At 38.4% G+C, this 13436-nt stretch overlaps 1 protein-coding gene across 1 annotated transcript in view; it reads left to right on the forward strand.

Moving 5' to 3' along the window:
• LOC110673313 (uncharacterized) overlaps window positions 1–13436 on the forward strand; it is a gene marked incomplete at its 5' end in the record, with an annotated part of 34642 nt that continues 21206 nt past the window's right edge. Inside the window, 7 exon segments of the mRNA XM_058152775.1 lie at window positions 1–321; window positions 1046–1215; window positions 4604–4714; window positions 7252–7372; window positions 7523–7609; window positions 7751–7834; window positions 9613–9732. Coding sequence (XP_058008758.1) covers window positions 1–321; window positions 1046–1215; window positions 4604–4714; window positions 7252–7372; window positions 7523–7609; window positions 7751–7834; window positions 9613–9732 — 1014 coding nt within the window.

Here is a 13436-nt window from a genome sequence, read left to right on the forward strand (position 1 = left end):
ACAGCACTTCCAAATATCTACATCAGACTCAATCGACGATTCAATGGGGGTAATCCTGGTGGTTCATCTCGCATTCCTGAGTTGAAATGCAGTCCAATCTCTTTTGGTACCGTCTTTGGAAATCCCTTTCTCTTCAATGGTGATTTGAGCGAAGCTGGTGTTGGTGGTGGATTTGAGAGCTCTAGGATCTTCTTTTTGGTCCCCTTTTTGTTGTTTCAAAGAGGTGGAATGGATTTGTCTAAGGTTGAAGAAAAAATTTTGAGCTCTGTTCGTTCCGCTAGATCGCTTGGTCTCTTGCCTTCTACCTCTGATCGCCCTGAGGTGAATTGTTTGTGGATGAAATGTAGTTTGATTTTGTTCTAATTTACTTAATCAGAAAATGAGATATTTTGATTAGCTTTGTTTATTTTTTCTTAATCTTGTAATTTTTTTGGCATTAATTGAATATAGTGCTGTCTGATTAAAGCTTTTAGTACTTCATTAAGGAGGCTCTGGTCAATGATAAATTCTAAAAGTGCCACTTAAAGTAGAGAATACAATGATAGATACAATAGGAGTGCTTTTACCTTTTTCACTAGTTTCGAGTTACGTTTGTTTGTTTTATTTTATTCTACTTTCTTGGAAATGACATGGGGAAGTAGGTTAGTGGGTTGCATTTTTACTAGAAATTTTAATGAGATAAGTTTATCTGGAAATTTATCGATTTAGGGACATATAGAGTGTTGTTATTTTTAGAAGAATTCAGTGAACAAGATCTTAACTGTGTAAAAAGATTTGGGAAATTTTCATTTGGTTTATGCTACAATTGAGGGAAGTTGCGGTTATGTTTTGTAGCTTGTAGGTTTTTAACCCTGTATTTGTATTGGGTTTAGACTTGATGCATCCTAAGTTTTCTGTTCAGAGCTCAACAAGTTCTTTAGGTGATAGGGTGGCTACTAGGGTGGTATTCCAATTGTCAAATAAATCCTTAATCATTTTCTATGCAACTCTAATCTGACACTGAAAAAGTTTGTAATATCCTGATTTGACTTGTGTCCTTTAATAGGTTCCAGCTCGAGCTGCAGCTGTTGCACGTGTTCTTCCTGGACTGCCTCCTCATCAACAATTTAGTCTTCCATCAAGTTCTGAAGAACTGCGCTCAATATATGGGTGCAGATCGAATGGTCAAGTAGTGGAGGAACTTGAAGAGGGCTTCTATGAAGAGGTTTCTACCTGATTTAAATCTTTAGTGATTTATATCTAGCCCTGGCTTTTTTTTCTTTATATATCCTTTAACTTTTTAGAATTTGAGACGTCTTTTATGTCAATGATATTCTTATTGACATGGTTCATGGTTGTTGTAGCTTTTATGTATTAGTGTGAATTATTGAATGAACATCACTATATATATCTCGTCACCTCTCTTTATTTAATACAAGAGAATGAGTTTCATGTAAAGTTATCTAAATCTTTGAAAGAATGACATTCATGATACAATATTACCATTAACTTCACACTTTTAGTTGTGCCCAATAATTTGAAAGGAAAAAAGACTTTCTGAATTTTGATGAGATTTTGACCATCCAAAATCATGAACTTAGCAATAAGTGGGTATTTGCCAAAGCCTTGGTCTCCCTTGTACTTGGTTTGTGGTACTTGCTTCTGAAGTCAAAAGAAGAAAAATATGTGAATGTATGACAAATGATGGATTAATGTTGAGTAAAAAGTTGATGGGTATATATATTTGTTAATTAATTTATTTTGGGTGCAGATAATAGTTTTAGACCATCCTCTGCTATCTATTTCTCATACAGTAAAGGAATAATATGTAACCAACTACAATGTCATCAAGAAGGATGACCTTAATTTTTTTAGGTGGAATTAATTTAACATGATTTTCATTTGGCTATAAATTTCAAAAAAATTTGGTAAAAATTATTTCTGAAATTAAATAAATTTGAGATCTTTAAGATATGGTGTGCAGAAGTTGTATGCTAAATTATAAAAAAAAAAAATACTCATCTCCTTTAGATATAATATCAAAGAGAGATGCCTCCTAGCCATGCCTATCATTTGTGATGAAACCGAAAGTCAACATTTCCCTTCTAGAGAAAAGCCACCTTCCTCTTCTTATTAATTTTGTTTATTCTGCCAATTTCTTTTCTTTTCTATGTAAATATGATAGGTGTAGCCAAAAAACTGTTCTTTTTGTTGATTTTATTTTAAAAGTTTACAGAGGAGAATATCATACCTACAGAGCTCCTTCATTGGCATTAATACAGAGTGTATTTGTGACATCTATATATAAACATGTTTACAGGGATCACTTGAGCCTTTGGAAGTTGGAATTATGGTCCAAACTTTTTGTTATGACTTTGGTGCTTTCACATACTAGATCCCAAACGTTGTGATCCCTAAAATTTTATTAATTGTAAAACAGAAAACTAATTTATGTATGAATGGCATTCTATGTCCAACTATAGTGGAGCATTAGCACAATGCTTGCTAATTACTCAGCCAAGGGGGGGAGGATGTCTTTTAGGTGATCTGGATGTTGAAATGCTGGAGTGTTAGATTTCAAGGAGACAGAAATGGTGCTTTTTAGAGAATTTTTATGATGTTTTATGAGGAGTTTCTTCTGTCAGGGAATAGCTACACATGCTGGAAAGGTGGAGCTTAAGATACATAGTTTTTTGGTTCTTTTCCTGATGTCGCTTTATGGTTTGATGAATTTTTAGGAATGCCTTCAATTGTCTTTGTTGTAAAAATTTTTAAGCACTTACTTCAACTTAGTTGTTAGGATGCTGAGCACTATCTTGGCTTTCAATTCTTTTCTCCATTTTTTTTTCTCTCTTTTACATATTTTCCCTTTTCCTTCTCAACTTGTTTTTGGGGTACATATTGTTTATCTTTTGCCATTTTGCATACATTGCCTCCCCTCCTTTTTGTGTTTTCTTAAAATTTTCCCCCAGTGGTCAAAATGGTGGGTTGTATGCTTCAAAACTTGGAAAACAAATTTTGGTTTTTATTCAAATGTAGGAGAAACTAAGTGACATATCACTTGTTTCAAACTTATGTTTGCCAAACTTGTGATCTTGAGAACTTAAAGGGCTCTTCACTTATGGAAAACTAGAGTAATTTTAAGGAAAAAATTTTCTAAAAAAGTTGAAAAATAGAGTTTCATGTTCACATGTGCCAGTTTTTCAAAATTTAATTAAAATTTAAAAATTAGCTTTAAGTTGTTTTTCATTATTTTCCTTTATAACAAAAGTTCTATTTTTCAACTGTTTTTTCAAATGATAAATAATGACTTTTCTATCACCAAAATATTATAACTTTTTTCATAATTAAAATTAAATAATTATTTAGGAAAATATTTATTGACAATGAGAAAAAAATTATTCATACTATTATAAAATAAATAGATAACACATATTAAAAATTTTAAAAATAAAATAAGTTTTAAATATATTTTATCATGATTTATTTTTAATTATGAAAATATGATTTTTTTTTTTAATTTTTTGAATTAGCAAATGGTTTTCTATTATTGATAGGTGAATTTCCCTTAGTTTTCATGGAACATGAAAACTGGAGTTCTCTTAGAAAATGGAAAATGGAAAACAAAGAACTGTTTTCCACAAGTAAATATGCCCTAATAAGTTCTAAACTTGTGATCTCTTCTGTGTGCGGCCTTCTGTCATAAGTTTATACTTCTAATACTTATCACCTATCAGTTTTCTCTACGTGTTGTTTATGCGGACATATATGGGCATAATTTGCACAGCAATTATCAGAACTAATCCATTCCCATTGAATTCATACCAAGAGTGTAATGGCCAGGCTCCAACCACTAGAGGAATTATCTGCTTTGGCCATAAGCCTCACGGTTTTATCCCATAGGTGGAATGGAGAATTTCCCAGAGGGTCACCCATCCTAGGATTTCTCTTAAGCGAGCACGCTTAACCTTTGAGTTCTTCCAACTCTCCAGGCCATTCCACCAAAAGGCGCCTCTAGTGATTAGTTACTCCATTTTATATATTATTACTTTCTGCTCCCATTCTGATGTGGGATGGGTCTCCTATACATCCTAAGCGAGAGTCTACCACTTTTGTGGTGTACCAATCAGTCTTTCACGACGGCCTCAATAAATATAATACCCTTGATTTTTAAATAATTATTTTATATGTAAATATAAATATTTTAGTCTAACTCCTGGTGTTATGGGCTTAATATGGGCCTTAGGATTGAGTTAAGGAATAGTTAGGCTTACTACGGGTCTCGGGGGCTTTAGGCTAGTACAGGTCCTAGTGCCGGTCCGGCCCATAGGTTGAGTCGTGACAATTATTGTATCACAGCTTAGGCTCCAGATTCATGGGAAATACATGTCTACACCTTAAGAAGAGTCTGGTTAGGGGTTCACATGCGGAGTGTAGAATCCTATTTCGTCTTCTTCTGTAATTCATTGTTTCTAACTTCTGCGCTATACATTGGGAAATATAAGAGTGTTTCAGTTAGTGTCTTAGTTTTCGTGAAGTACATAGAGATGTAAAATAGAGTTAGCAGACATATTGAGGTCTGTCATGAGGATACGTTTTCCAATAAATGCTATGTTTCTGTCAGTATGGGTTTAAGTGCGTACCTATTTGGTGCAAGGCACGAGGACATAAAGGTGACTTTTAGCAATATAGCTGCCCTAAGTGAGAGTAAGGGTACCATTGCTGGCAGTCATCGGTGGATAGCCTAGTCATAGTAAGTTCATGCTATCAGTGGATTCAAGAGAGATAAGAGATCTAGTATGTCGAGATGTACCGTAGTAACTATAGAATATTCTCGATGTTTGTGTTGTAAGCTGTAGATTACAGTACTGACATGAGATTATTATGTAGAGTTACGTGCTTCTCCGTGGTGCACCATGATTAGGGTGTTTGTAAATAACCTTTGTTTTGGTACAGTTATGTCAAGACATAGTTTTATTTCTGCAAAGGAGTTAGGGAAACTCATAGTTAGGGTTTAAGACCCTAGAGATTGAACACCTAAGGTTACAGTTGGGTGATAACTAGAGTCAGTGACTCAGTTATCCTACTTTGAGCGCAGAGTTAGAGACTAAGTGGCACAAGACTAGAGGTTTTTAGTATGATTGCAGTGTAATGGTGACACCTACTTAGTGGGATCATCTGGTCTCCGGTATGAGATCGTTGGCAGTGTTGGCATTACAGTGAACGTATTGCCTAAAATTTAATGAAGATAGTACCTCCTTCGTGTGACATTGGAGCGTAAGTGCGACTCTACTCCCTAAAGGAGATTGGAAATTTTGAATAATATTCATAGCCTGCGAAATGACATTCTAGGAATATAGTTGTAGTAATCGGGTTGAGGTAGTACCTCTCTTGCAGTCAGTTATACTGTAGAGTATGGTAATGTTTTCTGAGGAGAGATAGAAGAGTACCACTAATATAACGATCTATGCAATGATGTCCTAAATGGGACTGTAGTGTGATAGGAAATGGTGGCTCAGGTGTCCCCTTAGGGAGAGTACAATTTTCATTGTAAGGATCATAAGATATCAGATTATGATGGATGCAGAGCTTTGGAGTAGTAAGGGAAAAAAAAAAAGGATCTTGTAGATTCCCTCCTTGAGGTATTAGAGGGTAGTTTAGAGTTAAACAGAGCAAAGGACAATGACTGCAAGCCAGCGAAAATAAGTCATAAAATATCAGTAGATAAAAGAAAATATAGCAATAAAAATTTGGATAGTTGGTTTTAGATGCAACAGGAGAAAAATTCGAATGACACTGGAAGTACCAGCCATAGTGGTTAGAGCACCAATTTTGAGTAACATCAAGGTGTTGATAATTTGATAGAGACAGTGAAGGGATTTAAGTTCCTGACATGATAGTCAGATCAAGAAAGAGAGTAGCACTAAAGAATAAAATAGTCAAGTTCTATTTTGGGTAAGATAAAAGAGATGAATTAAAGAGCAAACCTAGGACAAGGTCAGGAAGATCAAAGTGTGATATAAGGTATATAAAGTGCCATCCTGAGTCAGGTAAATAGGATGAACTGAAAGGCAATATTAGAAAACCTAAAATGAGGGTACATGAGTGAGGATAGCTGTCAAGATATAGAATCCAAAAGTGTAGGACTTAGAGCAGGTCATAGTTCGGGTAGTATCAGAAGCCAAAACATGGGGTTCAGAGTTGCAGGATGTGGATCAACCAGAGCAAGTTAGTTGAGGAATGCAACTAGAGCAATTAAAAGTTATAGGATGTGTAATGGTGTCTTGAACTGTCCTATCAGGCAAAGAAGTGAATTAATAAGTAGTAAGTTAAATAAAAGTATACCTAATGGTTCAAATAGGCATGACGAACAAAAAGGATGGTGGAAAATGGCACATAGGCTTAGGACTTGACTAGAGGTGGTGAGATAGCAATTATGGGATCTGCGATCAAGGATTAGGTAAGCATTTTTAGCATGACCAATAGGGTCACTTTATAAGGAAACATGAATGATAATGAGTGACAGAACGACAGGAGGATATAGAGCAGAAAGAGATATGTATGAGTGACAGTCACAAGTCACTGAGAAGACTGAGAAGTACAAGGATAAGAGTTATGACAGTAAGCATGATTGGAATCCATTTTGGAAGATTTTATTAGTGAGAGGTATCTTCTTGAATACAGTAAAATATAGGGATGCAAAAGAGTTAAGGTAGGCATAAAAAGGTAGAAATGGAGTATAAGTGGAGATAGAAAATCTTAAGATAATATATTAGGCAAATCGGTGGTACAATAGAAGGATTGCTGTAGTTGATATCTTATATAGAGATGATGAAATTTTAGGGAGAAGACCAAGAGACATGAATGGTGTGTTGATGTCAGTAGAAGGAGATTTCTCTTTCTCTTTAAGTTTAGATCGTACCTTTGGCTCTAGAAGTCTACATAAGCAAGGGAAATAATGTTGTGATGATCTAGTATTTAAGAACTTGATAGGCACCAGTCTGTACACATTCTTCTTAAAAAGAAAATGATGGTAAGCGTGTACCTGATGTTATGTATGAAAGGACGATCATAGTAGTTACCGAAATTAAGTTGAGTTAGTCACCAGGCCTCGCAACCCTTCTGAACTATAAGCTAGAGGAAGAGCTAGTTGTGAATAAGTTTTAATGGATGAAATTGTTGCTGATGGGTAACTTTAAGGTTGAAGTCTGGATAGCCGAATTAAAATGAATTAAATTATAATTTGACCTATACTCTCTTCAAATTTAACAGAATAGAAATGTGTCATCATTTGCAATTTCAGGACATGCTTCCTATATTATTTGACGTTCATCATGCACTGGACATTCAAGCAGTTCTTGAATCCTTAGTTGAAGAAGAGAATTATTGCAAGGTGGGCTAATGTAATTTTGATCTAATGGTGTCTTACCATGCTTGACCTTTGATTCTCCACTTTCCTTCTCTCCTGATGGATTACTATTTTGTTGCTTTGTTGCCTTGTTGCCATCCTGAATAAATACACTACATTTTCATTGCTTCTCAGGCATTCCAAGTCCTATCTGAATATTTACAGCTATTAGATGGTTTTTCAGAGCTTTCAGCCATACAGGAGATGACCCGAGGTGTTGAGGTGAATATTTGATTGATATGCATTTATTATGCAAAACCAAACAATTCATTTATTGCTTATCCTTTGCTCATATGCATTGCAGAAAGTTACAGTTGCTGCTGCATTCTTACTTTTCTTTTGATGGTTTTGATATTAATACAGGTTTGGTCGGGAAGAACCCTTCAAAAGCTGGATTCACTTTTGTTAGGAGTGTGCCAGGAGTTCAAGGAGGAGAGTTATATAAATGTCAGTATATCATTCCTTTGCTGTGACAGTAATCATTTTTTAATCTTTCCTAAATTGTGCAGACATAATGCTCTCAAAATTTTTGCTTTGTAGTACCTTTAGCTGTTGCTAGTGTATTAGGTTGATATGTTTCATGACATGAGATGCAACATGTCTCTTTTCTGTTTTCATGGTACCTTAATAATATCAAGTTGAGATGCTGATTATAGGCAGGTGCATCTGTCGATGTGTAACCCTCATTTTTTATGAGGGCCTCTTAGTAATTTTATCAATTTAGGGGAATTTAGTGGCACAATTGCTAGTCTCTGGGCTTTGTAGCAGGGAGACTTGGGATCAGATCCTGCTGCCGTCATGGATAGGGATTTCTGGGAAGTGGGAATGGAAGGGATAACCTCGTTGATAGTTCAAACTTAAAACATAGTACTGAAGGAAAAATTGATAGCTTACTCTGTATCAAACTGTAGCTCTTTTCTCTGGGGATGATATTTGGACTAATCCTGCAGAAATTCAATCTCCCCATCTTTGATTGGGACAGTTTTTTCAAACTTATTTTGGGCAGGTTCTGGAGAAACGTGAATGTTTTCAACCGATATGAGGTCAGGTTGGTGTATGCTCACCCTGCCCTGAAAATCACCCCGTATAATGATATTCCATTTTCAATAAATGGCTTCTGTATACTCAACTCAAGGAAGTCTTAAATCTTAATCCCATATGATTTGGGGTTGTATGAGGTTTCCCCGTATAGCTATACGGATCTGTTTCCTCTGTTCTTTTCAATTTAGGGCTGCTTTTTTAGAAAGAACTAGAGTTGCTAAATCCTTCCTTATTGCTTCCCCTCGTGTCATAGAAGGTTTGCCCCTAACTTTATCACTCCAATGTGCTGAACCTTCCAGATTGGTGTGTAACTGTGTATGCTGGTTGATGCACATGTCCAAACCATTTCAGTTATCATTATCTAAACCTTTTTTCAGTAGGTGTCAATTCCACCTATATTATATGCGATTGTATTTTATTTATCCTGTCCATTATTTTGTGTATACCGGTCTATGATGCACATGTCCAAACCATTTCAATTGCCATTCTCTGAACTTCTCAGTAGTTTTCATGTCCACCTTTCTACAAATGTAGTCATTCCTCATCCCGTCCACTATTGTATTTCCTCACATCCATATTAACATTCTCATATCTGTTATGCTAATTTTGTGAATATGCTGTTTGCTCACTTCCCAATACTAACGAATCATAGTTAGTTTTCCCATCAACTTAGCTGCTATTTTGCAATCATGTTGGATCCTTGTGGCACATCTCAACTTCATCCATTCACATTTTACATCCTTTATCTTATGCAATCATTTTTTCCTCATCACTTGTAGAAAGTTCCAGAAAATTCTCCTTCTTCATTCTTTGGTGGCTCACTATTGACTTCCTTTCCTTTTCTCTGTCATTGCTCTTGTTTCTTCATTTCTGTTTACGTTTTCCTCTCTTAATGAACCAAAAGCTCATCATTCATGGGCAATGGGACTTCTATCAGATTAAATGACTCCTCACTCTTATGAAGCAAGACCCTACGTAAGTAGCAATCATAATGAACATGATGTTTTAGGTTAGGCCTTTTTTTAAAAAAAAAATCTTTTATTGGGAACCACTATTGTCAATAGCAGACATCAATGGCCACAGTAGTCTCTTGGAAAATTAATTGAATAATTCAATAATATTATCCTGTTTCAGTTCTTGTGCCAAATTCTCAATCAAATGATAAATTTTATGGTGCTTAACAGGTGGTTGATGCTTATGCATTAATTGGAGATATCTCTGGTCTTGCTGAAAGGATACAGAGCTTCTTCATGCAGGAAGTTCTATCAGAAACTCACTCTGTGTTGAAGAATATTGTGCAAGAGGTATGCTGGCGTAATTAAGATTTACAAGTGAACTAGACTTCTGAAATATCTTGCTGTCTTTTTGTTTCTCTCTCTTTCTGATCATGCCATCCATACATTGAGGCTGTGCGATGTTACAACTTGTTCATAGGTTTTCCCTTTAGATGTTTTCCTATCTGTTATAAACTTAAAATTCTCTAGAATTTGGTGTCCGCTGTATTATTGAATGTTATGGAAAGTCAATCACTATATTATTTCTCTGTATATTTTTTATTCTGTATTTCTATTTAGGATTTCTTCCTAATTAGTATAACACAATTATAGGAATCGTATATATATACCCATGTACAGATTGTCGACACCATATTTTGGCCGATCCCCAGAATCAATAAACTTTGAAACCGATCCCCAGTACTAAGTCTCCCTTTGACAGCTAATCACATTTACGATCCCTCCTTGCTAGATAACCACATTTCCGATCTCTCCTCACAAGGAATTGAATCAATGCTAAGTCCTCACATCAGTCTAAGCCTTACCAGTCTATTAAATCACTCACCGATCTCTCAAACCCTGTCGAATCTTCAGACCAGTCAAGTGTATTCCCGATCTCTGTTGACAAACACTAGGTCTTTGTTACCGATTTTATTGCCGATCTCCCTTTCAAAAGTTTAAGAATAATCAAAGGTTTCGTTCCGGTTTAATGATAATTCCGATCTTAAATGTTCAAGCCAAATTTTCAATTTTACTCAAGTCCCGTTTAGCGTTGGTTCTCTACCGATCTCATGCTCATTGTGTTTTCTGATCTCTCACACTGAGGTTAATAATCACTTTCAGTTATTTCAACATACTCAGACAATCAAGTGTTTAATAATTTAGAAATTTTCCGATCACAACCATTCATCGGACAAAAGAGGCATTCCATTTCATTTCATTTCAAGAATTTGTACAAGTTATTCAGCTGGAGGATCACCCCCAGCCTGATCTACATTTTGCCCGTCTCCCCTCTCACCCTCAGCCTCCTCCTCACTCTCCTCACCTTCATCCTCGGGAGCCAGGTTGGCCATCCAAGAGAAGTCTTCCTCAGGGTAACGCTTCTTGAGCTCAGCCAGGAGATCTCTGTGGGCATTCACATAAGCACCGGCCACTCCTGTCACCATCTCTTCTTCTTTTGCCTTAAGCTCCTCAGTAAGTTGAGCGATGTGAGCAGCTTCGTTGGCCCGGAGCGCCTGAACCTCTCCAAGAGCATGATCCCGTTCAGCCAGAGCATGAGCTTGTTCGGCCAGCTTGTCCTCATAGTACTTCATCCGTCCCTCAATTTCACATATATAATCCCGAGCGGATGAGAGTTGGGATCGGAGGGAAGCTGCTTCATGACCTATCGTCTCGACCTTTTTACCCAGCCGATGCGCCTTCTCCCGGATCATGTGCTGATTCACCAAACACTCAACGTTCAAGCTCATAGATCTGGTCAGGATATCATCAAGGCTATCCGGAGACAGCCTATCCCGATCTTCTCGGAGGCAGATAGAGGACGCTAGGACCTTAGCGAAACCCGGGTTCTCCCGAACAGTCCGGTTCTTCTCCAGGGAAGCCACCAACACTTGAGCGCCATGAGAAAGGGGCCTCACTTGTTGTTGGGAAGGACCCCCTTCCGCGCCCGGAACAACTGCAGGAGGCGGAGGCGGCTCTTCCCGAGGAGGAGATCGGACCACTTCCACCTCGGGGATCGACGGTCCCAAAGGTTGAGACGAGCCTTCTCGTATTTCCTCGGGCTCATTACGAGGTGTCTGCATCTCCTCAGCCCGCTTCATCTCCCGTACCTTCCGGGAGATCTCCCTCTTTCGTTTCCGGCTCTCTTTGGAAGCTTCGCCGCTTGCCATACTTGCACAAAGAAGAGGTTAGTGAGATCGCTAAGGTCCTGAGATATGAGATATAGAAAATACCGATGCCGAGGTCAGAGAGCTGAAGCCCGCGATCTTTGCCGGTGAGCAATTCCATAGTCCAATGGTGCAGCTCGGCAGTCACCGCATCCAAGCAAGAGAACTTCTCTCTGCTCGCCTGCTCTTTCAAATCCATCACCATTGCGCCCTCTTCCCTATTCAGGGCAAGGTGCCTCGGAATTAATGGACCCTGGTGCAGCCAACTGCGTGGGAAACCCTCAAAGCCGTTCGGGATTTTGCTTCTCAGGATAAAGAAGCGGTTCTTCCAATTCTTCAGGGATGACGGCAGATTGGTAAAAAGCCCACAGTGGGGTTTCGCCTGGAAAAACCAATACTCGTCGTCCGTTCGACGAGTTAACCTATGAAGGTCGGCGAGCACTTTGGCAGTAGGACTAATTCCCTTAGCTCGGCACAGGCCACGGAAGGCCACAAGGATCCGCCACGAGTTCGGGTGAACTTGGGCGATGCATACTTGGTGAAATTTCATAACTTCTTTGAAGAAGTCGTCTAAAGGGAACCGCAGCCCGGCTTTTAATTGCTCTTCGTACACCATGATCATGTCATTCCCCTCAAAGAAGTGATCGGCTCGAAGATCGCCGTGACACTTAATGAGTTCGAATAAGTCAGGGTGAATGTTGTATTCTTGGCTGAACGACTGTAGGTCGATTTCTTTAAGAATGGACGGTAGCTCATCCATGGGGAGGTTTTCTCTCCCTGAAGAACGTGTTCGCTTCGAAGATGTCGCTTGCCCCTGAACTGGGGCGGAGGTCCTAACAGGTTCAGTCCGAACGCTCGGTCCGACCACCTCTATCTCATCGGATGACCACGAGACCTGAACCGAAGGGGGGCTTGCTGCTCTCTGACCCTCGGCACCGCTCATTTTCAAAGGAAATAAAGAATTTAAACTAAAAGAAAGATCAAAGCCCTTACCGGAGTCTGATCGGCGTCGGAAGAATTTGAGAAAATGAGAGAATTTTGAAGTTGTGAGCGAGAGACCGAAAATGACATACGGGAGCAACTGGCTAACCCCCACCCCTATTTATACTCGTCCGAGCATTTAATGCTCATGATGTTCCAGGTGGTGCATCAGGTAGCGAGACTCGCCAGCTATTCTGACACGTCTCACGAATATTCCCAAGATTCCATGAAGAGATCGGTTAATTATAGAGCGGCAGATCAAGGTGTTTTGAATTACGGATCGGATAAGTGTCATTCAAATGAAGAATCAGATCGGGTAATCACATAAAAGATCGGAAAATAATTAATGCAATAATAATAATAAGATGATAATCGACAAAATAAAATCTTTATTTCCAAAAGATCGAATTACATCATTTCGGTGATCTCTAGGGATCGGATTACACTAAAATTGGACTACATCATTTCGGTGATTTCTAGAGATCGGATTACATTGAAAATAAAATACATCATTTGGGCGATCTTTAGAGACTGGTGGAACATCCCATCTAAAGGGCCTATGTCAAAAGCCAACATTGTGACTGATCCAAAGGGTGTCACCGACCAGAACCGAGCCGCTGTCGGAACACCCAATGTGGAGGAAAGCCGCTGTCGGAACACCCAATGTAGTGAGAAGCCGAATAAACTTGGAAGAGCAACCGCCAAGGGTCGGCGGAACATTTGCAGTTTTCTCGGCCGAAATCGGTTCGCCGATTATACTGGTCGAACGACTCGAGATCGGCACGATCGAGGTCCGCGATCCAGATCGGTTAATTGGTCCAGTTCTCTCAGCATCATCAGATAAGGTTATCACGATTATTCAATCAC

This window comes from Hevea brasiliensis, chromosome 1 (genome assembly GCF_030052815.1).
Source record: "Hevea brasiliensis isolate MT/VB/25A 57/8 chromosome 1, ASM3005281v1, whole genome shotgun sequence".
Classification (NCBI taxonomy): domain Eukaryota; kingdom Viridiplantae; phylum Streptophyta; class Magnoliopsida; order Malpighiales; family Euphorbiaceae; genus Hevea; species Hevea brasiliensis.